At 35.4% G+C, this 27766-nt stretch overlaps 1 protein-coding gene across 2 annotated transcripts in view; it reads right to left on the minus strand.

Moving 5' to 3' along the window:
• The window catches only part of LOC143248681 (uncharacterized), a 78078-nt gene that overhangs the window by 15851 nt on the left and 34461 nt on the right, over positions 1-27766 (minus strand). The window contains exons 1-2 of one of the 2 annotated variants that reach the window (XM_076497288.1): positions 16345-16949; positions 4836-5168 (exon numbers count right to left, since the gene is read on the minus strand). In XM_076497288.1, coding sequence (XP_076353403.1) covers positions 4836-5119 — 284 coding nt within the window. In that variant the 5' untranslated portion in view covers positions 5120-5168; positions 16345-16949. Of the gene's footprint in view, positions 1-4835; positions 5169-16344; positions 16950-27766 lie in introns of those variants that run through there. The other variant, XM_076497290.1, reaches the window with a different exon arrangement.

A 27766-nucleotide genomic window follows, 5' to 3' on the forward strand; every position in this document is an offset into this window, starting at 1 on the left:
CATTGAACACAATCGTCTGTTACTATGTCAATTATACCAGGAGGGCCCGACTACAGTTACATGAGTGAACGCAGTGTAAATGTTTCTAAAATCTACTGGACACATTAATTTATCGGGAACGTTCTAGAAGTTATTTAAATCAATTGAACAATTGAGATCTGACGAGCAAACAATAAACTGAAAAGTGTGACTCAACAATAGATTAAGAAAAGTGTGAATTTAGTGTTAAAGATCTGCTGTGTCGAAAGTAATAAAGAATCAACAATAGATAGGAAAGTGTGAATTTAGTGTTAATAATCTGTTGTGACAAAAGTAATAAAGACACAACAAAAGATAGAAAAGTGTGAATTTAGTGTTGAAGATATGTTGTGACAAAAGTAATAAAGAATCAACAATAGATAGAAAAGTGTGAATTTAGTGTTAATAATCTGTTGTGACGAAAGTAATAAAGAATCAACAATAGATAGAAAAGTGTGAATTTAGTGTTGAAGATATGTTGTGACAAAAGTAATAAAGAATCAACAATAGATAGAAAAGTGTGAATTTAGTGTTAATAATCTGTTGTGACGAAAGTAATAAAGAATCAACAATAGATAGAAAAGTGTGAATTTAGTGTTAATAATCTGTTGTGACAAAAGTAATAAAGACACAACAATAGATAGAAAAGTGTGAATTTAGTGTTGAAGATATGTTGTGACGAAAGTAATAAAGAATCAACAATAGATAGAAAAGTGTGAATTTAGTGTTAATAATCTGTTTTGACAAAAGTAATAAAGCATGAACAATAGATAGGAAAGTGTGAATTTAGTGTTAATAATCTGTTGTGACGAAAGTAATAAAGAATCAACAATAGATAAAAAGTGTGAATTTAGTGTTAAAGATCTGTTGTGACGAAAGTAATAAAGAATCAACAATAGATAGGAAAGCGTGAATTTAGTGTTAATAATCTGTTGTGACGAAAGTAATAAAGAATCAACAATAGATAGAAAAGTGTGAATTTAGTGTTGAAGATCTGTTGTGACGAAAGTAATAAAGACTCAACAGTACATAGGAAAGTGTGAATTTAGTGTTAATAATCTGTTGTGACAAAAGTAATAAAAAATCAACAATAGATAGAAAAGTGTGAATTTAGTGTTAAAGATCTGTTGTGACGAAAGTAATAAAGAATCAATAATAGATAGAAAAGTGTGAATTTAGTGTTGAAGATCTGTTGTGACGAAAGTAATAAAGACTCAACAGTACATAGGAAAGCGTGAATTTAGTGTTAATAATCTGTTGTGACAAAAGTAATAAAGACACAACAATAGATAGAAAAGTGTGAATTTAGTGTTAATAATCTGTTGTGACAAAAGTAATAAAGACACAACAATAGATAGAAAAGTGTGAATTTAGTGTTAATAATCTGTTGTGACGAAAGTAATAAAGACATAACAATAGATAGAAAAGTGTGAATTTAGTGTTGAAGATCTGTTGTGACGAAAGTAATAAAGACACAACAATAGATAGAAAAGTGTGAATTTAGTGTTAATAATCTGTTGTGACAAAGGTAATAAAGACACAACAATAGATAGAAAAGTGTGAATTTAGTGTTAATAATCTGTTGTGACGAAAGTAATAAAGAGACAACAATAGATAGAAAAGTGTGAATTTAGTGTTGAAGATCTGTTGTGACGAAAGTAATAAAGACACAACAATAGATAGAAAAGTGTGAATTTAGTGTTGAAGATCTGTTGTGACGAAAGTAATAAAGACACAACAATAGATAGAAAAGTGTGAATTTAGTGTTAATAATCTGTTGTGACAAAAGTAATAAAGAATCAACAATAGATAAAAAGTGTGAATTTAGTGTTAATAATCTGTTGTGACAAAAGTAATAAAGACTCATCAGTACATAGGAAAGTGTGAATTTAGTGTTAATAATTTGCTGTGACAAAAGTAATAAAGACACAACAATAGATAGAAAAGTGTGAATTTAGTGTTAATAATCTGTTGTGACGAAAGTAATAAAGAACCAACAATAGATAGGAAAGCGTGAATTTAGTGTTAATAATCTGTTGTGACGAAAGTAATAAAGACACAACAATAGATGGAAAAGTGTGAATTTAGTGTTAGTAATCTGCTGTGACGAAAGTAATAAAGAATCAACAATAGATAACAAGTGTGAATTTAGTGTTAATAATCTGTTGTGACAAAAGTAATAAAGACATAACAATAGATAGAAAAGTGTGAATTTGGTGTTGAAGATCTGTTGTGATGCGAACTTTTAATAAGGGAATATTTTATAGTACTTTAAATAATTAATTCGTTGTTTAAAATTATAATTGTTTTACTTGTTAAACCACATTAATAATCAGGATAATGTTTTATGAGTTGCTGCAAATTACATATCCTCTGAGGGTTTGTTTTATGTTTGCAGTTATTCTGATAGGAAGAAGAAAGACAGTCAATAGATTTTCAATTGACAGATAAAAAGGATTGTAGCTCTTTGACAGTCACTCTAATAGCGCACTTACACATCCAAAGTGAGAATTTCATTTTTTTTTTGAAACCAGACGCGAACCGTAATCCCTCTGACACGCTAACTACTAGGATGATTTGAAGAGAACAGTCAATTTTTCGAGTTTCAATATCTTTAACTACTGTTTTTTAATGGGCACAGCGGTTTTTCTGCAGGCTTACAGCACTAGAAACCGAGTTTCGATACTCGTGGTGGACAAAGCACAGATTGCTCACTGTGTGGCGTTGTGTTAAACTTCCAACAAACGAACTGTTTTTATGAACATTTTATTCGTTTGTTGTGCAGCACAAGGCTGGACAATGGGGCTATCTCAGCTGTGCCCACCATTGGTCCAGAAACCCAGTTTTTATAGATAGCAGTCTTTAGACTTATTGCTGATCACTGTGGGGCTTTTCACAAACTTATAAATTAGCATCTAAAAATATTTGAAAACAACATTCATTTCTTAAGGTGGGCACCTTTTCTTTAAACCTAAATAAATAAACTTTTCATTGTTTTGTAAAAACAAGTAATTAAAAACTTGTGTACATCATTACGATATTGGTTAATACCACTCTTGGTTAATACTTAATTCGTTTTTTTTTTATTTTATTCGTGAATTTCGCGCAAAGCTAAATGGGAGGGCAGCTTGTGGCTGTTGGCGAACTGTTGGCCTACTCTTTTACCAACGAATAGTGGGATTGACCGTCACATTATAATGTTTGATAGGACGGAGATTAACGTTTGGTTCTTTTGTTGGTTTAAATGATTATGAAAGACGACATTCGATATTCCAATGTATAAAAATATACAAACAAAGTGCAGGCAAATTCGTGATGACGAGAAACCCACTTGAAGTAAAAATGTATTCTCAAGATGGCTGGTATGGGTATTCTCAGCCATCTTGAGTATACAAGTATAGGTATAGTTAAAGCAAAACTGTTCCTTGTGGTCGTTCAGAAAAAAAAAATTGTCAAGACCCTTTTCCGTTTCATTCTTTGATAAACCCCTAAATGAATGCCTGGACTGTATGTTGTTGTTGTTGTTTTTTTTAAAGATGCATACGAACCCATTAACGAATCATTCATTCTTAACCAGTAGTTGTATCCGGTTTCAGTCAACATGTGTTTGTCATTTTGGTTATTAATATGGCAGCCTACAGCAAAATCAAGATGTCAACATATAATACTTCACTTTTTTGGCGGCATCTTTAGAAAATTTTTGAACTGTTTCGTTTTGACCTGCATGTAAAATGTAAGAACTCGAAGACCACATCGTGGTCAAATACACATACACACAATATGTATATTTATATACTGAAGAGGCGATCGAGGTGTTGGCTGCTTGGTCGGCCTCTAAGAATTTTTAAAATTTAGACTGAATTGAGAATGAAGTTCGAAAACATGTGAAACAAATGTTCATTTAACACTAATTTCTACTTGTAATTAACACTTGGAAAAACTTCTCAACTCAAAGAATTCTACCAGATGTACTTTGTTTGGTTTAAGCCTAATTTCTAAGCCTAAATGTGTATTGCAATTTCTGGCAAATTTCGATTGTAGGTTAGGTTTGAACGTTTTTGAATTTCGCGCAAAGCTACACAAGGACTATCTGCGCTAGCCGTCCCTAATTTAGCAGTGTAAGACTAGAGGGAAGGCAGCTAGTCGTCACCACCCACCGCCAACTCTTTTACCAAAGAATAGTGGGATTGACCGTTACATTATAATATCTCCGCGACTGAAAAAGCGAACATGTTTGCTGTGACGGGGATTCGAACACATAACCCTCAAATTGCGAGTCGAGCGCTTTTACCATCAGATATCAAATAATTCTCATTTAGGGCCACTCTCAGGAAAAAATATTTTATTTTTTGCCTATTTAAGATATTATTCATCTGCTTATTTTAGTGTAAAGCTATACAGTGAGCTATTCTTTGATTTAGTTATCCTAGCATGTCTGCTCATCACCTGCAATTCCTAATGTTTTGTTTAATCTCTTTCGACTTTAAAGATTTCGATAAAACACTTTCGTTATATAGAAATCTTTCTTGACACTGAGATGTATCAATAAAGATTAGATAGCATGAAACTGTTTGCTTGGCACCATGTGATCTCCCTTGTTAAAAACTACATCCATGTTATTCAGTAGGTAGTTTTTGTTATATTACTGCGTCAATAGTTTCCTTGTTTAAATACTTCTTTGTTTTATTGTTTAAATTACTTTGTTTGTTTTTTTATGAGTTCCATTTGGAAACTCAAGTTTACAGCTTTTCAAAATGTAGTTACGTTGATTTAATTTGTTCGTGTTAGATATATATATACACATAACTTCTACCTACCTACGCAGTGCTACTTGGGCAGCCATAACTCTTTGTCTTTCTACCACAAGGAGGCAATTTGGGCATTGACAATCGCGCCATCTACAGAATCGCTTATGACCTTTCAGGCAAGAAACAACGCCATGGTTTCGACATCGCGCACACTTTGGAGTTCGTAAAAGTCGTTTGGATGTTTTTCTGCTGCATTCGGGATCTACATCTTCTTCTAGGACGTCGGAGGAGTCATCTGGACTTGGTAGTGAAGTGCTATCGACAACAGCGCCCTCTGAATCGGATGTCTCCATCGCACCAATTTCAAATAGTTTTTCACTAGTCAGAAGCACTTCTTTATCCCTGTAATAATGAAGCAATTTAAAATCATGCTTATTCTTCGCTTATCAAATTTATTATTAAAATATTTTATTAAAATAATCATTCTAAGACCACAATTGATGTAGGTATAGCAATAAAAACATTTTGCATCAAACAAGTATATAAAATAATGCGTGTAACAAGCGCAAGTTATCTGCAGAAACTATAGGAGACACACGAAACTCACGACCACTTAGTTAGGCCTACCATTAATATTTTATGTAAAAGTTCCTTACGGAAAAGAATCGTACAAATATTCAGAATACGCTTTTGAAACGTCGGTATATACGACAGAATCCTTACGTGAGAGATTCACAGTATTAACTTCTGAGTGCTTGTGTAGAAACTTGCGATTTTTGAATGTTGTTTAACATGAAAAATTCATCTTGAAGCCAAATGTGGATTTAAAAAAACAACCTTTTGGTATCCATAAAATGGTCAGTCATAAATCACTTTGGAGACTACTGCGTTTCAAAACGTGTCTCTTTCTTAAAACACTTTCTTTATTCGTTTTGAATATTAGCGGAAAGATACACAAAAGCCATTTACGAAACTCTTCCCTAATTTTGGAATGATGGTCCAAAGAGAAGCCACCTAGTTAACAGCACACATCGTCCAACTCTTGGGCTATTCTAATCGAATAGAGATTTGTTCCCAAAGTGTAGAGTGGGATTTTGGAGAAGTGAAATGCAAACACCACTAATCTTTGTATTCACAGTTCGACATGTTTACAGCTAGGTGGCACCTAAACATTTTTCATAATATTTATTTATCTTTAGTTTTAGTGACTCAAAAAAAAAAAAACCCAACACTTTTTAAGTGTTTTAGAGCCACGTTGGGCTATCAGCTATGTCCACCGTGAGAAATCGAACTCCGGATTTTAGAGTTTCAAGTCCGTAACCTTAGCTCCGTTCTACCAGGATACTACTTAAGTGTGACTTATCGTGTTCCTTAAATATGAAACGTCTGGAAATTAAATTGAAAACAAGCATCTACAGAAGATTTCAGTGATCAACTAACTTGATCGACATTGAGACATGACTCCAGAACTGTGTTACTACTTGGATTAAGATGTAGTCTCTTGAATCAACTCACGTCAACTGGACTTCCAGAGCACTTCTGAATATTACGAGTGTCATGTTGCCCTAGCAACGACAACAAAATCATTTTCTTACCTATGCTTTAACCTATTAATAAAACCATTGTTAAAGGCTGATTTAACCTATTAACAAACATTAACAATGATTTAATATGTTTATAAACTAATTTCTTAACTACGAATAACCATGCTAATAAACTAATTTCTTAACTTCGATTTGACATTAAGAAAGCGTTTCCTTAATTATAGTTTAATATGTTGATAAAATGATTTCTTAACTTTGATTTAACGTGTTAACAAAATGATTCGTTAACTATGATTTAACATGCAGCTATTTGTTATGGCACTGATCTCTTGTTTGTTTGTTTGTTTGATCGGCTGTTTGGCAGTTGGGCTCCCTTGAAAATAAAGGTTTACAGAGTTTGTTTGTTTTGTTCTTTTTTAATTTCGCGCAAAGCTACTCGAGGGCTATCTGCGCTAGCCGTCCCTAATTTTGCAGCGTGAAACGAGAAGGAAGGCAACTAGTCATCACTAACCACCGCCAACGCTTGGAATATACTCTTTTACAAACAAATAGTAGGATTGACCCTCACATTATAAAGCTCCCACGGCTGAAAGGGCGAGCATGTTTGGTGTGACGGGAATTCGAATCCGCCATTCTTGGATTATGAGTCGAGCGCCTAAACCATCTGGCCATGCAGGGCCTGATTCAGAGACGTCTTTAGTAATAAATTACCTGATTCTTTCCCAAGTCGTAACTGTCTATTTCAGTATTTGGGTAAATGAAACAACACACCAGCGAATGGTAATATTCTAAGCCTATTTGAGAATACGAAACTAAATCTGTGGAGTTATTATTAGGTACGTATGACTAATTATCTCAATTAAGTCACCTACTGTTTGTTGATTTTCGCGCAAAGCCTATCGAGAGCTACTACAATAGTCTTTCCTTATTTTGAAGAGATAGACTAGAGGGAAGACAGCCCGCCAACATCACCTATCGCTGACTTATGAACTACAATAATTGAATAGTAGATTTAACTGTTACTCTTATAACTCATTCACACTTTTGCGGTGCGAAACACGAGTTTCTTTGTTTGTTTGTTTTTGCCAGTAAGACTCGAACCTGGAATTCGGATCTACATCTCTGCACTGTAATCACTGATTGACCCTAGCTTATCCCCCATGTTTTTGAAATACTCAAAACAAGAGTATTTACGCTGAAACGATTCCGTTGCGGATATACTTTTACGACAAGACAGTTTCGAGATGTAAACACTCCACAGAAGAAGTACCGAAATAACTGTAAAATATATCTGCAATTTTACAGAATTGTCAACTGTATTATCAGGAAAATCATTGATTGGTCTTTCGTTCGGCACAAAGCTACACAATTAGCTATTTGTGCTGTCCTCGTCACTGGTATCAAACCTTGGTTTTTAGCGTTATAAGCCTTCAAATCTATCGCTGAGCCACTTGTTGTACCAATAAAAATGATAATTTGAAAAAACAAATATTGGTAATTATTTCATCATTTCTAAATAAATTCATAATTGTTATGAAATTTATCTAATTATTCATGTTTTCACAGAAGAAAGATACGTTTTAGTATAGTCTGATTATTAAAAAGTCATAAACTGCGATTCATTAAATTTAGTCTTATGACAGCTCATTGGGCTTATGATAATAAAATCCAGGGCTGGATCCCGCTTCGAAGACAGTTTTCAAACTATATCTGTTACATTTATTTTCTTTATTAAAACACCCTCATAGAGGGAGCATACATAAGACACAGAATTGCCTGCATGGAGCGAGTTGATTAGAAAGATGGCCCGGCATGGCCAGTTGGGTTAAGGCGCTCAACTGGTAATCTGAAGGTCGCGGGTTCGCATCCCTGTCGCGCCAAACATGCTCGCCCTTTCAGCCGTGGGGGCGTTATAATGTTACGGTCAATCCCATTATTCGTTGGTAAAAGAGTAGCTCAAGAGTTGAGGGTGGGTGGTGATGAATAGCTGCTCTAGTCTTACACTGCAAAATTAGGGACGACTAGCGCAGATAGCCCTCGTGTGGCTTTGCGAGAAGTTCAAAAATATATAAAAAATAATGATTAAAAAGCTGTAATAGAATAAAGCCTAAGCAACGACATATTACCCGAGGTATTGAACATTTGATAACATGGTTTAGTTGGTAAGTTTCGCGTGCTTATTAGATAAGACACTCAAGTTTGATTCTTTATGTGACGGAAAATAATACAGTTTTCCAAAGGGAAGTGATATTCTTAATAAGCTGTTAAACCTGCATTTCGTGTCCAGTGTAATGATACCAAATCACTGATCTTTCTGTGAACAGGCCCGGCATGGCCAAGCGTATCAAGGCGTTCGACTCGTAATCAGAGAGTCGCGGGTTTGAATTCCCGTCGCACCAAACATGTTCGCCCTTTCAGCCATGGGGGCGTTATAATGTGACGGTCAATTCCACTATTCATTAGTAAAAAAAGTAGCCCAAGAATTGGCGGTGGGTGGTGATGACTAGCTGCTTTCCCTCTAGTCTTACACTGCTAAATTAGGGACGGCTAGCACAGATAGCCCTCGAGTAGCTTTGTGCGAAATTCAAAAACAAAAAACAAACAAACAAAGCTTTTAAAACTATCTCGTACGCTAACACAATGTAAACCAAAATCACGTCCACTGATGTCTGCAATCTATCACTTAAACACCAGAGAAGGCTATAACAGTTTGTTTTCGAATTTTATATGTTACAAGGCCCCATGTTTACCGCTGCGGCACCTTGGGGATGAGCAGAGGTCATGAACAAGTAGTAAGTATACTTAGTGTATCTTTGTGAGATATTATCAAATAAACATTTCGAATAATGCTTAACTTTATAGATTAGAGGTACAAAAAGTACGTCCAGTTAAACAACACATCAGTTTTCCTTCAAAGGGGAACAGAAGTAAGTTTACAGATTTATAGGCTACAGAATATTGCGAGCAGTAGATAACCCCACGTAGCTTTACTGTAGCACAAAGAAACGAAGACATCATTTGATATCCTTACAGCGTCATCTGTTATTTAATATATGAACTATTTTGCAAATAAAAATATTTTATTATTTACTATACCTTCAGGTGTTTCTTTTTATAAATAATAGCCACAATGAACTATCTGCTGTATCTATCGCGAGAAATCGAACCCTGAATCTTAACATTGTACGTCCGTAGACTTATTGCTGTTGTTACCCATGAATGATCAATAGAGGGGTGGTAAAAATATTCCTACCAGTAGGTTAATTTGTTAACTTCAAAAATATCCATTTTATTCTTTGCCTTTTAAAGAAAAGAATGACAAAGAAACTTCTAGTTTTTACCAGTATGCTTCTTTGTTATTAAATATCACAAGCGTACTTGACAGTCAGTTCATAAAATCATTTGAGATTGGGGTGATTTAATTTCTATCCTAAAGACAAAACAAATATTTCTGTTTTTAGTATTTTGGTTGGTTGTTGTCAACCGCAAACTTACACAATGGACTGTTTCTGGTCTCTCCAATACGGATTTCGAAGTACAATGTTTAGCTTTGTAAGTTTACAAAGTTTTCAAACAAGCTACTGGGGGAAGGGGCACTTTTTAGTCACTCAGTCAAAATAACCGTAATATTAACTGTTCTCTAACACTATTGCTCTTGCATAGAATAAATAAATACTTTTCATAGATAGAACGATTTTGCATCTGCGAAGTCGTCGAAATTGGTGTTAGTTAGTTATAGAGAAGATAAGTGTTCAACAGCACCCATCACCTATTCTTTGGTACTTCAAGAGCGCAGTCTGTTACACTAGCCGCTAGGCCCAACATGGCCGAAGCTTTCTGCCTTAAAAATGAGTTATTTGTAATGCTAAAGAGCCAACAGAAGAATCATATATGTAATATATGACCTTATTTCAACAGCTGAAATATTCCTATGTTATCAAATCCAGCGTTTCTACGTTTGATGGTGAAAATTAGCAATGAAATTATCTTAGTAACAAAAATATTCCAGCGATTTGTATTATTTACAGAAGAAAAAAGCCCCCCCCCTAGTGACACAGTGGTGTGTATGCGGAAATACAACGCTAGAAAGCAAGTTTCGATACCCGTGGTGGGTAGAGTACACATAGCCCTGTGTGTTGCTTTGTGCTTAATTACGAAGAAACAGCCAACGGAGAAAAAAATCACCTCTCTCGAGCTCTCTTTATACGTATGTTTAAATTGTTAAGTACACCTTAAGTTCGACACAACGTGGACCTAGCATGTGAACACTCTAGGAAGTGTGAGTTCGAATCCTCTCACCGAACATTATGGCCTTCTCAGCCGCATTAGCATTATAAGGTGGCTATAAATCACACTATTCTTTACTAAAGAGTAGCTCAAGAGTTGGCGGGGGGTGATGTTCAGTAGGTGCCTTTTCCCTGGTCTATCACTTTAACACAACCATCAGGTAGCTGTGCTAAAAATAAAATAAACAAACATGATTAATCTATTTAATCTTACATTCTTCGTGTAAAATACAAAGGAATCCAAAAAAGGCTTAAAAAGTAGATTGTTTTGGCACAATATTATAAGAATCACATTTATTGAACTTACTCGAGGAGGCCCGGCATGGGCAGGTGGGTTAAGGCGTTCGACTCGTAATCTGCGGGTCGCGGGTTCGAATCCCTGTGGCACCAAACATGCTCGCCCTTTCAGTCGTGGGGGCGTTATAATGTGAATTCAATCCCACTATTCGTTGGTAAAACAGTAGCCCAAGAGTTGGCGGTGGGTAGTGATGACTAGTTGCCTTCCCTCTAGCCTAACATTGCTAAATTAGGGACGGCTAGCGCAGATAGCCCTTGAGTAGCTTTGTGCGAAATTCGAAACAAACAAACTTACCCGAGGAATGGACAGAAATTCTTCGACAAATTTATTTTCTAATCTTTTTATTTTAAATCTGAAGTGATATTTCTCTGGGAATTTTTGGAATATCGTCAACAGTTTTTTACCTCCACCACTCAAGGTGACAAGATTCAATTCCCCTTGGTGGGCTTAGCAGATAGCCCGATGTGGCTTTACTATATGAAGCACACACACACTCAAGATAACAGGGGTTATGTTCTGCCCCCCGCTAGTACAGCGGTATGTCTCCGGATTTACAACGCTAAAATCAGGGGTTCGATTCCCCTCGGTGGGCTGAGCAAATCGCCCTTTGCTATACGAAAAAACACAAACACGGTTATGTTCTTTCCCCTATATATGATTGTCAGCAAGATTTCTCAAAAAGTGTTTGTTTTTTGAATTTCGTGCAAAGCTTCACGAGGGCTATCTGCGCTAGTCGTCCCTAATTTAGGAGTGTAAGACTAGAGGGAAGGCGGCTAGTCATCACCACCTACCGCCAACTCTTGGGTTACACTTTTATCAATGAATAGTGAGGTTGACCATAATATTATAGCACTTCCATGGCTGGAAGAGCCAGCATGTTTGGTGTGGCGGGGATTTAAATTCACATCCCTCAGATGAGTACCTTAACCACCTGGCCATATCGGGCCCGTTTTCGTTCGAGTGGGGCCAGAAACTGGTAGGACAGCCATTGAGATCGACGAATATCTTGAAAGTTGGTTGTTTCCTGGTGAGCTAGCTTTCTCTAGACATAGCTGTGAGAGTCACGAGGTATATAAAACTAGATGACAGCGATTAGAAAATCGCGAGATATAAGTTTATGTAATGTAATGAACAGGATTTTAACAGAAGTAAATGTCTGAACTTTTTTATTTCAAACTTAAAGCTGCACAACTGTGTGCCTAATTCAGGGATTTAACCCTAATATTAAGCGTTTTAAGGTGAAAAGGCTTGTAGTTCAGGAATAAATAGTTTAGTAGATCGAGGAATAATTGTAGAAAATTTAACAAATGCCTGTCTGTTAGACTATGTTCCTTATTTTTCGCCTCTTAGTATTAAGTAACAAGTCAAAGAAATTTGAAACGTTAAATGCGAAGAAAAGGGTTAGGTGCTTTAAAATGTTTCAAAGTACTGCCCTTGGATATACCTTTTTCAAAATGCTGCTCCAGAGATGGATTCCTGCAGCACTTACTGCCTTTTGATATAACTTGATTTTTACAATGCAATTTCAGAGCTAGATTCCTTCGGTTTTGTCCTTAGATGCAGCTTTATATTCAAAATGCAGTTTCATAGGTAATTTCCTTCCTTACTGCCCTTGGTCATAACTTTACTTTAAAAATACAGTTTGTAAGGCAAATTTCTTTTTTATTGCTCTTGTATATAGTTTGATATCCAAAACTCAGTTTCAGAGATAGATTCCACCGTTCTGCCCTTGGATGCAGCTATATGTTCAAAGTGTAGTTTCAGAGATATATTCTTCTGTTCTGCCCTTGGATGCAGCTATATGTTCAAAGTGTAGTTTCAGAGATAGATTCTTCTGTTCTGCCCTTGGATGCAGCTCTATGTTCAAAGTGTAGTTTCAGAGATAGATTCTTCTGTTCTGCCCTTGGATGGAGCTATATGTTCAAAGTGTAGTTTCAGAGATAAATTCCTCTGTTCTGCCCTTGGATGCAGCTATATGTTCAAAGTGTAGTTTCAGAGATAGATTCTTCTGTTCTGCCCTTGGATGCAGCTATATGTTCAAAGTGTAGTTTCAGAGATAGATTCTTCTGTTCTGCCCTTGGATGCAACTATATGTTCAAAGTGTAGTTTCTGAGACAGATTCTTCTGTTCTGCCCTTGGATGCAGCTATATGTTCAAAGTGTAGTTTCAGAGATGGATTCTTCTGTTCTGCCCTTGGATGCAGCTATATGTTCAAAGTGTAGTTTCAGAGATGGATTCTTCTGTTCTGCCCTTGGATGGAGCTATATGTTCAAAGTGTAGTTTCAGAGTTAGATTCCTTCAGTATAACACAATAAATGTGTTATGTTTATTTCTACACCTTTTCTTCGGTAAACGTACGAACTAAAGATGCTAAAATCTGGTGTTCCATTCATTGCAATAAACACAGCAAATTGCGCAGTGTGACGCTGCTCTAAAAAAATAAAACTTTACTAGTTTGAGACGGAATAATAAGTTCTTTCTCTTTTTATTGTTTCCTGACTAGAGAAAAACTACATACAAAATACTTAATGTAAAGATGAAGCCACGTGAAAGATATCACATGACCCTCGTGAATTTCTAGAAAGCGCGTAGCGGTTCATGTAGGATTTAGGATTCCAATACATACATAATGTGTTTCACGCAGTTTTAATGAATGTACTGAGAATAAAACAACAGTGTGTTAGTATTAGTACAGAGGACACTGAGTACCCAAACAACATTACTTTCTTATTACTACTGAATCTGTTGAGTACCAACACAAATCTACTCTCGTATTGTTACTGTTAGTATTTAAAATGAATAAAATAGTATTATGTTTTATTTATTCATTATAACTATTGTTGTACGCAAAGTATTTATCAAATCAAGCTCTGTTCTGTTATCTTACGTGAAGTAGCTATCAAACCAAGCTATACTCTGTCATATTACGTGAAGTAACTATCAAATCAAGCTATATTCTGTTATCTTACGTGGAGTAGCTATCAAACCAAGCTATACTCTGTCATATTACGTGAAGTAACTATCAAACCAAGGTATATTCTGTTCTCTTACGTGAAGTATCTATCAAACCAAGGTATATTCTGTTATCTTACATGAACTATCACTCAAACCAAGCTATATTCTATTATGTTACGTGAAGTAGCTATCAAACCAAGCTATATTCTGTTCTCTTACGTAAAGTTTCTGTCAAACCAAGGTATATTCTGTTCTCTTACGTGAAGTATCTATCAAACCAAGGTATATTCTCTTCTCTTACGTGGAGTAGCTATCAAACCAAGGTATATTCTATTATCTTACGTGAAGTATCTATCAAATCAAGATATATTCTATCATCTTATGTGAATAATTTATTCTTATCTTACGTGAATACTTTATTCTTGTTATCTTACGTGAAGTATTTATTCTTTTTATCTTACGTGAAGTATTTATTCTGTTATCTTACATGAATAATTTATCAAACTAAATTATACTTAGTTAGTTTAGTAGTTTACATTAACGAAAGACTTGGATTTACAGTCATAGGTGATAACATTAATAATTAATGATATTTTAGACTTATATTTGTGCATATTCACACCCCTACTTGCACGTGCAAGGGTTAAGTCTTCATTAGCCACTTGCTTATTGAAAAATAAAACGTGTTTTTCTAGTTTTTCTGACACAGTTTTCTTCAAAGAATTCAAGCCGTTATACAGTTTAAAAACAAGGCTATATTATTTTATTCTTATATTTAATATTTGATAATACTCATTGACCAATAGGGTGAGTTTAAAGGCTTACAAGGCTAACCAATTGTTTTGTTGTCAGAGGATTTGGGTATGAAAACTGACGAACTGTTGTCAGACTTCATGATAACACGTATTCTCATGAAGTGGTTTGTCAGGCGTTATCTCCAAATATATGTCTGACTCGTGGACTAACTGAATTTCTGTATTGGATTTGGATTATTAGAAATAAAACCATCAGGAAAAATTAGTAGGAGTTACTTAAATAAAATGACAATAAACTAGATTGGACACAAAATATTTTTGTCTTGCCTCAAACTGCACTGAAACAGACATACAGTGGACAGTACTCAGTTCATTGGACTTATTTTTTCCCAATACACTGAAACAGATGTACGGTGCTTACCGGCCGTAATTTTGCACAATACACTGAAAGAGATGAACAACTTGTGTATTGGATGTTCCTCTTGACAGTACACTGAAACAGAAATACATGGATTACCGTCGTTGCCGTTGGAAGCAAGTTTTGAGAGTTCAGGCCTCGTGAGTCTGGCTCCAGAATATTTTTGAACATTCGATACTGTGAGATTGAATCTTCAAATCTTTAGCTATTTAAACTACAAGTTTGACCCAAAAGTGTTCACGGTTAAAATACAAGGTCAGCTGACAAGAAGTGACAAAGTGACAGCAGAGAGGTCAGCTGACAAGAAGGGACAAAGTGACAGCAGAGAGGCCAGCTGACAAGAAGGGACAAAGTAACAGCAGAGAGGTCAGCTGACAAGAAGGGACAAAGTGACAGCAGAGAGATCAGCTGACAAGAAGGGACAAAGTGACAGCAGAGAGGTCAGCTGACAAGAAGGGACAAAGTGACAGCAGAGAGGTCAGCTGACAAGAAGGGACAAAGTGACAGCAGAGAGGTCAGCTGACAAGAAGGGACAAAGTGACAGCAGAGAGATCAGCTGACAGAAGAGAATTTGTTTCAGAGGAAAACCACTTTGGGTTATGTGTCCATTGTAGGGAATCGAACCCCTGATTATAGCGTTGTAAGCCCGAAACTAACCGCTGTCCCACCTTGGAACGATAAGAGTGGACAAGTAATAGTTTTTCGAATTATTCTACACAGATCATAATATGATATCGAGCTCCTTGAAATAAAACACAATAAATAACACGACTTCATAAATTTCATCCGAAACATCTACTCCTTGTTGATAAACAAGTAAATATGTGTGTTTGTAAACTTGTGCGTTTTCTGATTATTTGAATACAGCTGTGGCCAAACGTTTTGCTTCATCCTAGAGTTTTAGGAATGAAACATAATTAAAAGACATATATATGTGTGTGTATAAACATAATTTATATCTTTAATTAACATCATCTAATCAAATACTATACAAAATAATATCGAAAGAGTCTACCAGTAGCCGTAATAGCAGTACTTAATATCAGCATCGCAAATAAAAGTTTCTGTACCAAGACTTTTATCCTCTAACGAATGGACTCAGTGAGGCGCTGTAGGTTCTATGGAATGGACTCAGTGAGGCGCTGTAGGTTCTACGTATCTTTGATGTTTCTCCACACAGTCTCTAACCCTAACGTTATTCAGAAGGTTTCAACATTCGTCTTATGAAACAAAATTCAGTAAATTCTAGGCTCATAGCCGTATGTGTTAGGAGACTAGGTTTTTTTTTTTTATCGAACCATACTTTAAACAAACTAACTTACCAGCTTCTTCGTGACTATCTTGCGGGCTGTTCGTGACTATCGTACGGGCCACTCGTCTTCAGCACTTAACAATCTTCGCCCAGTGGTTCAAATTTCGAGTATTTGTCGATAAACTTTAAGTTAATTCAGCTCTGATTCAATGATTTCAAAACCGGTAATGTTTGTAACGTTTGAAGCCCTAGGCTTAGCTACTCGATTGCGGGAAAAACTCGATGTGCGTTTTAACAAACAAGATCTACCGTAACAACCGGAGCGTTCAGTACTGTGGATATCGCTTTAGTTCAAACGTGAAATATAGAGGGACAGGTATGTGTGTACGTACGTTGATAACGAGCGTCCTCTTAGCTACTAAAACTATCAGTCTGTTTTACAAAATTGAAGAGAAATCGACTCCCGCACAAGTTTGAACCGATGATTCTGTGCTGTTCCGTGGAGGGTCAAGGATCAATCTCGACTAATGTCTGCCTCTTTTTCTTCCGCCCTAGTAGCTGACTGTTGGGCGGGGACTGTGCCTGTCGACGGAGTGGGAGGTTCCTATTACCTCTAAGTCTAGAACGATACCCCACGGCCGATTATGACGCTAATGTCGGCCGATCAACATGCCGGATGAGTGTTCCGATAAATCAACGGAACTAGCACATGAAGGACCCGATTTTTTATTTCGTCTATTTTATTTTTAGATTCTTGAATCGAGTCGCCGTGTTAATCTTTTAAATTCGTCCTGTATACGCCAAGTCTTAACGTTTTTAATGTCGTCTGTACATCTAATCTTACCACAACATTTTTTTTACTATTAACCACGTATCAGCTGTCACGAACTCAACGTTACTCGAATAGCCTACGATGTACTATAATCAGTTTGAAGATTTCGTATATTCATATCGAATGTTTGCTTACCTTGATTTAGGATACACAGCAACGTCGTACGTTTTAATCACACTGAGTGATTTCCTATCACGTTTAAGCTTCGGTCGGAAGTGCGCGAATAGTAAAAACGGTCTGAGCCGAAACGGTAAGCGCCCAGTCTAGTGTTAGCAGTTTGGGTATTATAGCTTAAAGTTTATCTTATCGTGTCTGTTGTAAACCATAGTATTTCGTTGTTATACTTACGTACTACAATAACTGGATTTGGACTACGAGTATAAACGTAGACATCTTAGAGTTTATTATGATGTTCTAAAGGATAGGTGTATATTATGGAAGTTAAAAACCGATTTAATGAGACAACTTTTACTTATTTACCCCAGTAATATTTACCCATTTACCCCAGTGGTATGTTTGTAGAATTTACCGAGTGTTAATCGTTAATTATTTTGATTATTTGTTGGTTCAATATTTTCCAACAGAGGGATGCGAGTACGAGGTACGTTGTTGACTCGAGCACCCATTTGCTCCAAACGTTCAGCTTCCCTTTTACAAAGTTGAGGGAAGAGGTTAAACAAGATGGACAGTGTGTCCCCTTTCCACTACAGTCTAAACCTTTCATTACCATTACCACACTACAGTTTAAACCTTTCATTACCATTACCACACTACAGTTCAAACCTTTCATTACCATTACCACACTACAGTCTAAACCTTTGGTGAACATTATCATATTGCAGTTTAAATATCACCTTTATCATACTACAGTTTAAACCTTTCATTACCATTATCACACTACAGTTTAAATATTACCATTACCACACTACAGTTTAAATATCACCTTTATCACACTACAGTTTAAACCTTTCATTACCATTATCACACTACAGTTTAAACCTTTCATTACCATTATCACACTACAGTTTAAATATTACCATTACCACACTACAGTTTAAACCTTTCATTACCATTATCACACTACAGTTTAAATATCACCTTTATCACACTACAGTTTAAACCTTTCATTACCATTATCACACTACAGTTTAAACCTTTCATTACCATTATCACACTACAGTTTAAATATCACCTTTATCACACTACAGTTTAAACCTTTCATTACCATTATCACACTACAGTTTAAATATCACCTTTATCACACTACAGTTTAAACCTTTCATTACCATTACCACACTACAGTTTAAATATCACCTTTATCACACTACAGTTTAAACCTTTCATTACCATTATCACACTACAGTCTAAACCTTTCATTACCATTACCACACTACAGTCTAAACCTTTCATTACCATTACCACACTACAGTCTAAACCTTTCATTACCATTATCACACTACAGTTTAAATATCACCTTTATCACACTACAGTTTAAACCTTTCATTACCATTACCACACTACAGTTTAAATATTACCATTACCACACTACAGTTTAAACCTTTCATTACCATTACCACACTACAGTTTAAACCTTTCATTACCATTATCACACTACAGTTTAAATATTACCATTACCACACTACAGTTTAAACCTTTCATTACCATTATCACACTACAGTTTAAACCTTTCATTACCATTACCACACTACAGTCTAAACCTTTCATTACCATTACCACACTACAGTCTAAACCTTTCATTACCATTACCACACTACAGTCTAAACCTTTGGTGAACATTATCATATTGCAGTTTAAATATCACCTTTATCATACTACAGTTTAAACCTTTCATTACCATTACCACACTACAGTTTAAATATTACCATTACCACACTACAGTTTAAACCTTTCATTACCATTACCACACTACAGTTTAAACCTTTCATTACCATTATCACACTACAGTTTAAATATTACCATTACCACACTACAGTTTAAACCTTTCATTACCATTACCACACTACAGTTTAAACCTTTCATTACCATTACCACACTACAGTTTAAATATCACCTTTATCACACTACAGTTCAAACCTTTCATTACCATTATCACACTACAGTTTAAATATCACCTTTATCACACTACAGTTCAAACCTTTCATTACCATTACCACACTACAGTTTAAATATCACCTTTATCACACTACAGTTCAAACCTTTCATTACCATTATCACACTACAGTTTAAATATTACCATTACCACACTACAGTTTAAACCTTTCATTACCATTACCACACTACAGTTTAAACCTTTCATTACCATTATCACACTACAGTTTAAACCTTTCATTACCATTACCACACTACAGTTTAAATATCACCTTTATCACACTACAGTTCAAACCTTTCATTACCATTATCACACTACAGTTTAAATATTACCATTACCACACTACAGTTTAAACCTTTCATTACCATTACCACACTACAGTTTAAACCTTTCATTACCATTATCACACTACAGTTTAAATATTACCATTACCACACTACAGTTTAAACCTTTCATTACCATTACCACACTACAGTTTAAACCTTTCATTACCATTACCACACTACAGTTTAAACCTTTCATTACCATTACCACACTACAGTTTAAACCTTTCATTACCATTACCACACTACAGTTTAAACCTTTCATTACCATTATCACACTACAGTTTAAACCTTTCATTACCATTATCACACTACAGTCTAAACCTTTGGTGAACATTATCATATTGCAGTTTAAATATCACTTTTATCACACTACAGTTTAAACCTTTCATTACAATTACCACACTATAGCTTTGACCTTTGATTACCATTACCATACTACAATTTGTCCTTTTGATTACCATTACCAAACTTCAGTTAGCACCTTTAATTACCATTATCACACGACAGCTTAGATCTTTGATTGCTATTACCATACTACTGTTTGCCCCTCAGATTACTATTACCATACTACTGTTTGCCCCTCAGATTACTATTATCATACTACTGTTTGCCCCTCAGATTACTATAATCCACACCGATACTCTGGTTAGCTTGCTAACTGTATTTAGCACAGAATGCAAACCGTTCATTCAATAGTACATCATGTGAGAACAATTTCTTAATAACTTACCACTTGACAAATATTCACGATTTTTGAGACAATCTAGTTTGTTTTGTTTTGAATTTCGCCCAAAGTTACACGAGGGCTATCTGCGCCAGCCGTCCCTAATTTGGCAGTGTAAGATTAGAGGGAAAGCAGCTAGTCATCACCACCCACCGCCAACACTTGGGCTACTCTTTTACCAACGAATAGTGGAATTGACCATCACATTATAACGTCCTCACGGCTGAAAGGGCGAGCACGTTTGGTGTGACGGGGATCCGAACCCGCGACCCTCGGATTACGAGTCGAGTGCCTTAACCCACCAGGCAATGCCGGACCAGTTTATTTTGTATAAGTTAAGTCATCATGCTGGGACAGCAGTATGTTTACAGACAGAGCAGATAGCCAGATGTGGCTTTGCTATAAGAAAAATACACGCACGTGATCGTGTTTTATACATTGATTCGTTTATGAGTGAAAGTGTAATTTTTGTTAATATCATGCACTTTTTTTAATTATATACTACGTTATCAAATGAAATGTGAAATCTAAATTCACGCTACTCGCATCACATGCTCAGTGCTCAACCATTCGTCAATCAAAAGAGTTTCGTGGCCAAACCACACAGCTTGAAAGAACTTTTCGAACCAGAATGACCTCACCGAAGTTCAGTATGGGGTCATTTTACTATAAAAGTCCAGAGGAGGTTAGAATACCCTACAAATAATAAATTGGTACTTTAATATACTGTCAAACTAAACAGTTAAAATTCTGAGCACACTACAGATGAACCTACTATGATTTATCTGTGATGTCATGACGTTTAAGGTATATATATTAAACTAATTTTATTGTCATAATCGAACAATATAAATGATATTTTCACATCTAAGCCTAACAACCTGCAACATAGCAGTGACAAAATTCCTTAACCGTAATTTTCTGTTGCTGTACCGAATTTTTAAGAATCTGGGAAATAAAGTCACAAAAAGTCACAATTTTGACCAGGAAAAATTAAACACCATAAATAATTAAAGTAATAAAACAAAAATATTTTAAATCAATTATACACCACTATACAGCAGGGTGCTATTGGTAACCACCTCAATGAAGAGTTCGTCGACTGTATGTGTAACTACAAGAACATCTTCGCAACTTTGTGACGACGAGAAACCCCACTTGAAGTAAAAATTTATCTCAAGACGGCTGGTATGGGTATAAAAACTTTTATTAACATACAGCAGAGAACATCTTAAGCTGAAGATGACCTAAGAAGGTCAATACGTTGTTCTTTGCTTTATTTTAATAAAAGATGTAATATCCGTACCAGCCGTCTTGAGATAAATTTTACATCTCCGCAAGTTGCGTGTTACTTCTTACCGTAAAACTGTGGCAGACTTTCCTCGTGGTGTCAGCTGGAATACCCGTCTTAATAATCGATATTAAAAACAGTAAATATACATGTAGTGTCACAATATTATCTAAGGTGTTTTAAATCTGTGCATGTAATACATTGTCAATAAATGACCGAATTAAATGTTTTTGTTAGATTACCTTAGTTTATTATTTAAAAATACGTTTTTTAAAATGTTCCCTTTTTCTTGCACACTAGTGTAAGTGTGATATTATCATATATAATTTATGTTGTCAACGTGTAGATAGTTATTTATGGTATGTAAATAAAATGTTACTTATTTTTACAAGCCAAAATTTTGACTTTTTCCCGTTATTTCATTTCCTTTCACAAACCGTGATTTTTAAAATGCAGCTGTGTGTGTTTTCTTATAGCAAAGCCACATCGAGTTATCTGCTGAGCCTACCGAGGGGAGTCAAACCCCTGATTTTAGCGTTATAAATCCGTAGACTTACCGCTGTACTAGCGGGAGGCAAAATGCACCTCCTACTATTCTAAACAAACCGTGAATGGTTCGTTTCGGTATTCTTAACAATATATAACTTGTGTAATTGTAAATTATTAATATTAACAAGTTAAGTTTACCTTAAATCCAAAATTCATATCTTTTACCATAGATAACTGTCAAGGTACTTCACGTTGCACCAACATCAGCAAATTAGGCCTAAACCACACTAATATCTTTTATGATAAATAAAATACTTCACGTTGCACCACCACGACAAGGTAAGTCAAACACGTCTTTTGTCATCGACAAGGTAAGTTAGGCCTCAGCCACATTGATCACTACTTAATCGTAAAGTACTTCATATTGCACTAACACAAACAAGTCTGGCCTAATCCACACTCATATTTTATCATAGGTAAGTGTTAAACTACATAACGCTGCACCGACATCAACAAGGTAAGTTAGAAATAAACCACACTCTTATTTGTTGAAACTGCATTAATCTGAAGATGGATGACAAGTAACTAAGGTAAAACTTCGTTGGAAAATTTACGGATAATATTTCAAATTTTATTCTTCACTTGGTCGTATGTAACTAAAATACGATAGGTAAATCACCACGTGAAGATTGTACAACAACGTACGTCCCGAATGAAACCCGAATAACAAACGTTTCGTGTGATCGCAATAAAGTTTCAAGTTTGTTCTACAATAATTTATTTTAACAACTACTGGCACGTTCTTCACGTTTGAGATTACATACAAAACACCTGTTCAACTTTAAATCATTCTAACGTCGTAGAAGCGTAGGCCTCGTTTATATGTGTATTTAATCTAATGTCGTAGAAAGCGTAGGCCTTATTTTTAGGTGTATTTAATCCGACGAAAAGTTAACGCCTTAAAATTTATAATGCGTTGAAAACTGATGTTTCTATTTACGCCCAGGCCGAATGCTATAGAAAACGTAAAGAGCGAGACAGAAATCTTTCTATTAACTTCTAACTTTCTATTACATTTTTCCCTTACTTAGACTTGCTTTCAATGACGTATATAAAAAGTGTGTATGTTGTTGTGATTTCAATATTATTATTGTTGAAGTTTTTCGATCGCCTGGTGTGAAACGAAAGCCATTGTAAGAACATTAAGCCAAGTTGTAGCTTATTCGAAAGTAATCTTTATTATTCCATAGAGTCATTACAAATAAAATTTGTGTATATATCGCTCAAGAAACAAGAAACCAGTTCGCTTTAACTATTTATCAAGTGAGTATCTTGGAGTCCTTTTTATCAGCGCTGATAGCTCGCGTGCAACTTTGCGCGAAATTAAAAAACAAACGTTTTTGATTTTCAGATTCGTCAAAATCAAATAATTAAAAGTAAAACAGTCTAGCATTCTTATCTAAACTTACGAAAATTTATGGAGTATAAGGCAGACCTTTTAGAGTCCTGTTTATCCAAAAAATTGGGTTAAAAATATAAAATAAAACTGAAATTGTCGACCTTATCGTTCTAGTAATGGACTACCATCACGCGATTCGAATTCATACTCATGTAAAACTATCTCATAGAAGTAACACGTTCGCACGTTTTAGTTTATATACCTTCACAATCAAAAGTAATTATTTTCGAGCCGAAATATACATTCGTTGAATCAAAATAGTTAAAAATGACATGTTGTAACATCAGTAAATTATTTAATATGCGTACTTCGCGGACTTGAATTTTGTTAGGATGTACTTCTTTAAATATTTAGAATTGGTTATGTCAGTTAATCCTTCAGTTCTCACATCGCTCAGTGAGGAAAATCCTACTACGTCACGCTTTATAATAAAACCAAGCCTGCGATTTGTTGGATTCTAGACTTTGGTTGGATGCAGTAAAGGTAGCAGCTTGGACTTATATTTCGCTTCATATTTCTGAATATTCATTGTCGTGCTTTCCAAACAAACGTGTAATCTGAGTTATCCGTGTAAAGAGATCTTTCTGTTGGCATGTTGTTGAAGGCTAATAACGTATGTTACTACAACTGTGATGCGGGTTAAATATTGATATTACAGATTACTACCGTTGCCACTGCTTAAAATTGATATCACAAGTTACTACTACTGACAATGTTGTCTAAGGCTGATAACGTAAGTTACTAGTGCTGACACTGTTTAAGATTAATAACGTAAGTTACTAGTGCTGACATTGTGTAAGGTTAATAACGTAAGTTACTAGTGCTGACATTGTGTAAGGTTAATAACGTAAGTTACTAGTGCTGACACTGTTTAAGGTTAATAACGTAAGTTACTAGTGCTGACATTGTGTAAGGTTAATAACGTAAGTTACTACTGTTGACATTGTGTAAGGTTAATAACGTAAGTTACTATTGTTGACATTTTGTAAGGTTAATAACGTAAGTTACTAGTGCTGACATTGTGTAAAGCTAATAACGTAAGTTACTAGTGCTGACATTGTGTAAGGTTAATAACGTAAGTTACTATTGTTGACATTGTGTAAGGTTAATAACGTAAGTTACTATTGTTGACATTGTGTAAGGTTAATAACGTAAGTTACTACTGCTGACATTGTGTAAGGTTAATAACGTAAGTTACTAGTGCTGACATTGTGTAAGGTTAATAACGTAAGTTACTAGTGCTGACATTGTGTAAGGTTAATAACGTAAGATACTAGTGCTGACATTGTGTAAAGCTAATAACGTAAGTTACTACTGCTGACATCATGTAAGGTTAATAACGTAAGTTACTAGTGCTGACATTGTGTAAGGTTAATAACGTACGTTACTAGTGCTGACATTGTTTAAGGTTAATAACGTAAGTTACTAGCGCTGACATTGTGTAAGGTTAATACCATATGCTACTAGTGCTGACATTGTGTAAGGTTAATAACGTAAGTTACTAGCGCTGACATTGTGTAAGGTTAATAACGTAAGTTACTAGTGCTGACATTGTATAAGGTTAATAACGTAAGTTACTAGTGCTGACATTGTGTAAGGTTAATAACGTAAGTTACTAGTGCTGACATTGTGTAAGGTTAATAACGTAAGTTACTAGTGCTGACATTGTGTAAAGCTAATAACGTAAGTTACTACTGCTGACATTGTGTAAGGTTAATAACGTAAGTTACTAGTGCTGACATTGTGTAAGGTTAATAACGTAAGTTACTACTGTTGACATTGTGTATAGGTTAATAACGTAAGTTATTAGTGCTGACATTGTGTAAGGTTAATAACGTAAGTTACTAGTGCTGACATTGTGTAAGGTTAATAACGTAAGTTACTAGTGTTGACATTGGGTAAAGCTAATAACGTAAGTTACTAGTGCTGACATTGTGTAAGGTAATAACGTAAGTTACTATTGTTGACATTGTGTAAGGTTAATAACGTAAGTTACTAGTGCTGACATTGTGTAAAGCTAATAACGTAAGTTACTACTGCTGACATTGTGTAAGGTTAATAACGTAAGTTACTAGTGCTGACATTGTGTAAGGTTAATAACGTAAGTTACTACTGTTGACATTGTGTATAGGTTAATAACGTAAGTTATTAGTGCTGACATTGTGTAAGGTTAATAACGTAAGTTACTAGTGCTGACATTGTGTAAGGTTAATATCGTAAGTTACTAGTGCTGACATTGTGTAAAGCTAATAACGTAAGTTACTAGTGCTGACATTGTGTAAGGTAATAACGTAAGTTACTATTGTTGACATTGTGTAAGGTTAATAACGTAAGTTACTACTGCTGACATTGTGTAAGGTTAATAACGTAAGTTACTAGTGCTGACATTGTGTAAGGTTAATAACGTAAGTTACTAGTGCTGACATTGTGTAAGGTTAATAACGTAAGATACTAGTGCTGACATTGTGTAAAGCTAATAACGTAAGTTACTACTGCTGACATTGTGTAAGGTTAATAACGTAAGTTACTAGTGCTGACATTGTGTAAGGTTAATAACGTACGTTACTAGTGCTGACATTGTTTAAGGTTAATAACGTAAGTTACTAGTGCTGACATTGTGTAAGGTTAATAACGTAAGTTACTAGTGCTGACATTGTGTAAGGTTAATAACGTAAGTTACTAGTGCTGACAGTATTTAAGGTCGATAACGTACGTTACTTCTGAGAATGTTTAAAATCGATAACGTAAGTTACTACTGATGACAGTGTTTAAAGTTAATAACCTAAGTCAACTTATACTGAGTGTTTAAAGTTAATAACCTAAGTTAACTTATACTGACTGTTTGAGGTTCATAACGTAGGCCAATATATATCGAAACTCAGAGCTGACACAGATTTGTTCTTCCATGAACAAGTCTTATTTTTCTCTTAGGAAAGGTGTTACTAATACTGATGTTACACAAATGGTGGACATATCGGTGGTAGACTGTAGTCGACTGATAATGAAAGCGTGTATCGCTTGTATAAAGTGATGCGAAAGGTTTTTATATGACGTGGTGGAAGAGAAAGCCGATCTTGCATAGCGCTGCTTAGGTAATGGGCCATGAAAGCCCAGCGAACGGTCTTCAAATGCGGATATTCAGCTAGCTAGCTGCCTTATCGGTGGAAGTAACCACGACCTATGATAAGATCAAACCGGGCCTCCACTCCGAAACACTATCGGCTTTGTTGCGGCCATGTAGCCGCGTTCGAAGCTCGCCTACTTCTCGGTTTTCTCATTAACCAGGCAACCTTCTCCTGCCGCCCGGGTCGTTGTCACACCTGGCTTCTTATCAGCGCTTTTGTTAGCTCCGTGTCACAAGCGAGGCTGGACCAGAGTAGATGTGGAATGTGTTGGTAATTTTATTCAAACAAGGACGTCGTTGACAAGTGGCCGGTCTCGTCAGATGCTGCTGCAACGGTCGTGGAAAAATTCTCTGCATTTTTGTTCTTTGCAGAGAGATAGGCGAAAGTCATTCGAATGTGAAAAAAAAAAAAAATCTTCATTCGCAAGAATTTCTTCAGGATCAAAGACAGCAACCGCTTGCTAGTTTTGTGAGCGTCAGCGTGCACAAATTTCTCGTATTTTTTAAAGGGAATTGCACGTACGGAAGGCAAAGGTTTCATTTTCGTTTCTCCAAAAAAAAAAGAAAGAAGTCATATTGTAACTCAGACACGAGTTGGGCATAGAAATAAATAAATCATTTATCTTCCTGAACTAATACTTTGCCACACTGATGTTTACAAGAAAATAGAAACCTCGCCACATCTATATTGTACCATTTTATTAGAAGAAAGCTTAATATTTCCACAAAGTCAATGATTTAAGAAATTTGCTATTTTTTTATTTTCTAGCATGAAACTACGAAGTGGGCTATCTGCGGTCTTTCTACAGCGGGAATTAAACCATGTATTTTTGATTTAAGTACGAAAACTAACCACTGATCCCATGAGTGATGTTTTGAGTTAGGAAAAAAACAAGATTTATAATATATAAAGAAACTTAGCTACTGAAATAGTTACTTAGTTACTGCTTTAAACGCAACCACGTGGATGGAATAGTCTAACCTTTCTTTTTTTGCTACGCATTTGTTTGTTCATTGAAATGTTACCGTAAGCACACTGTAAGCTAAACAGACATTTTAAAAATCACTGTCATCTAAGACTAACCTTTCATAATTTTTGTCTTGGGATCAGAAAGTTTGTTTGTTTGTTTGTTTTGG

This window comes from Tachypleus tridentatus, chromosome 4 (genome assembly GCF_004210375.1).
Source record: "Tachypleus tridentatus isolate NWPU-2018 chromosome 4, ASM421037v1, whole genome shotgun sequence".
Lineage (NCBI taxonomy): Eukaryota > Metazoa > Arthropoda > Merostomata > Xiphosura > Limulidae > Tachypleus > Tachypleus tridentatus.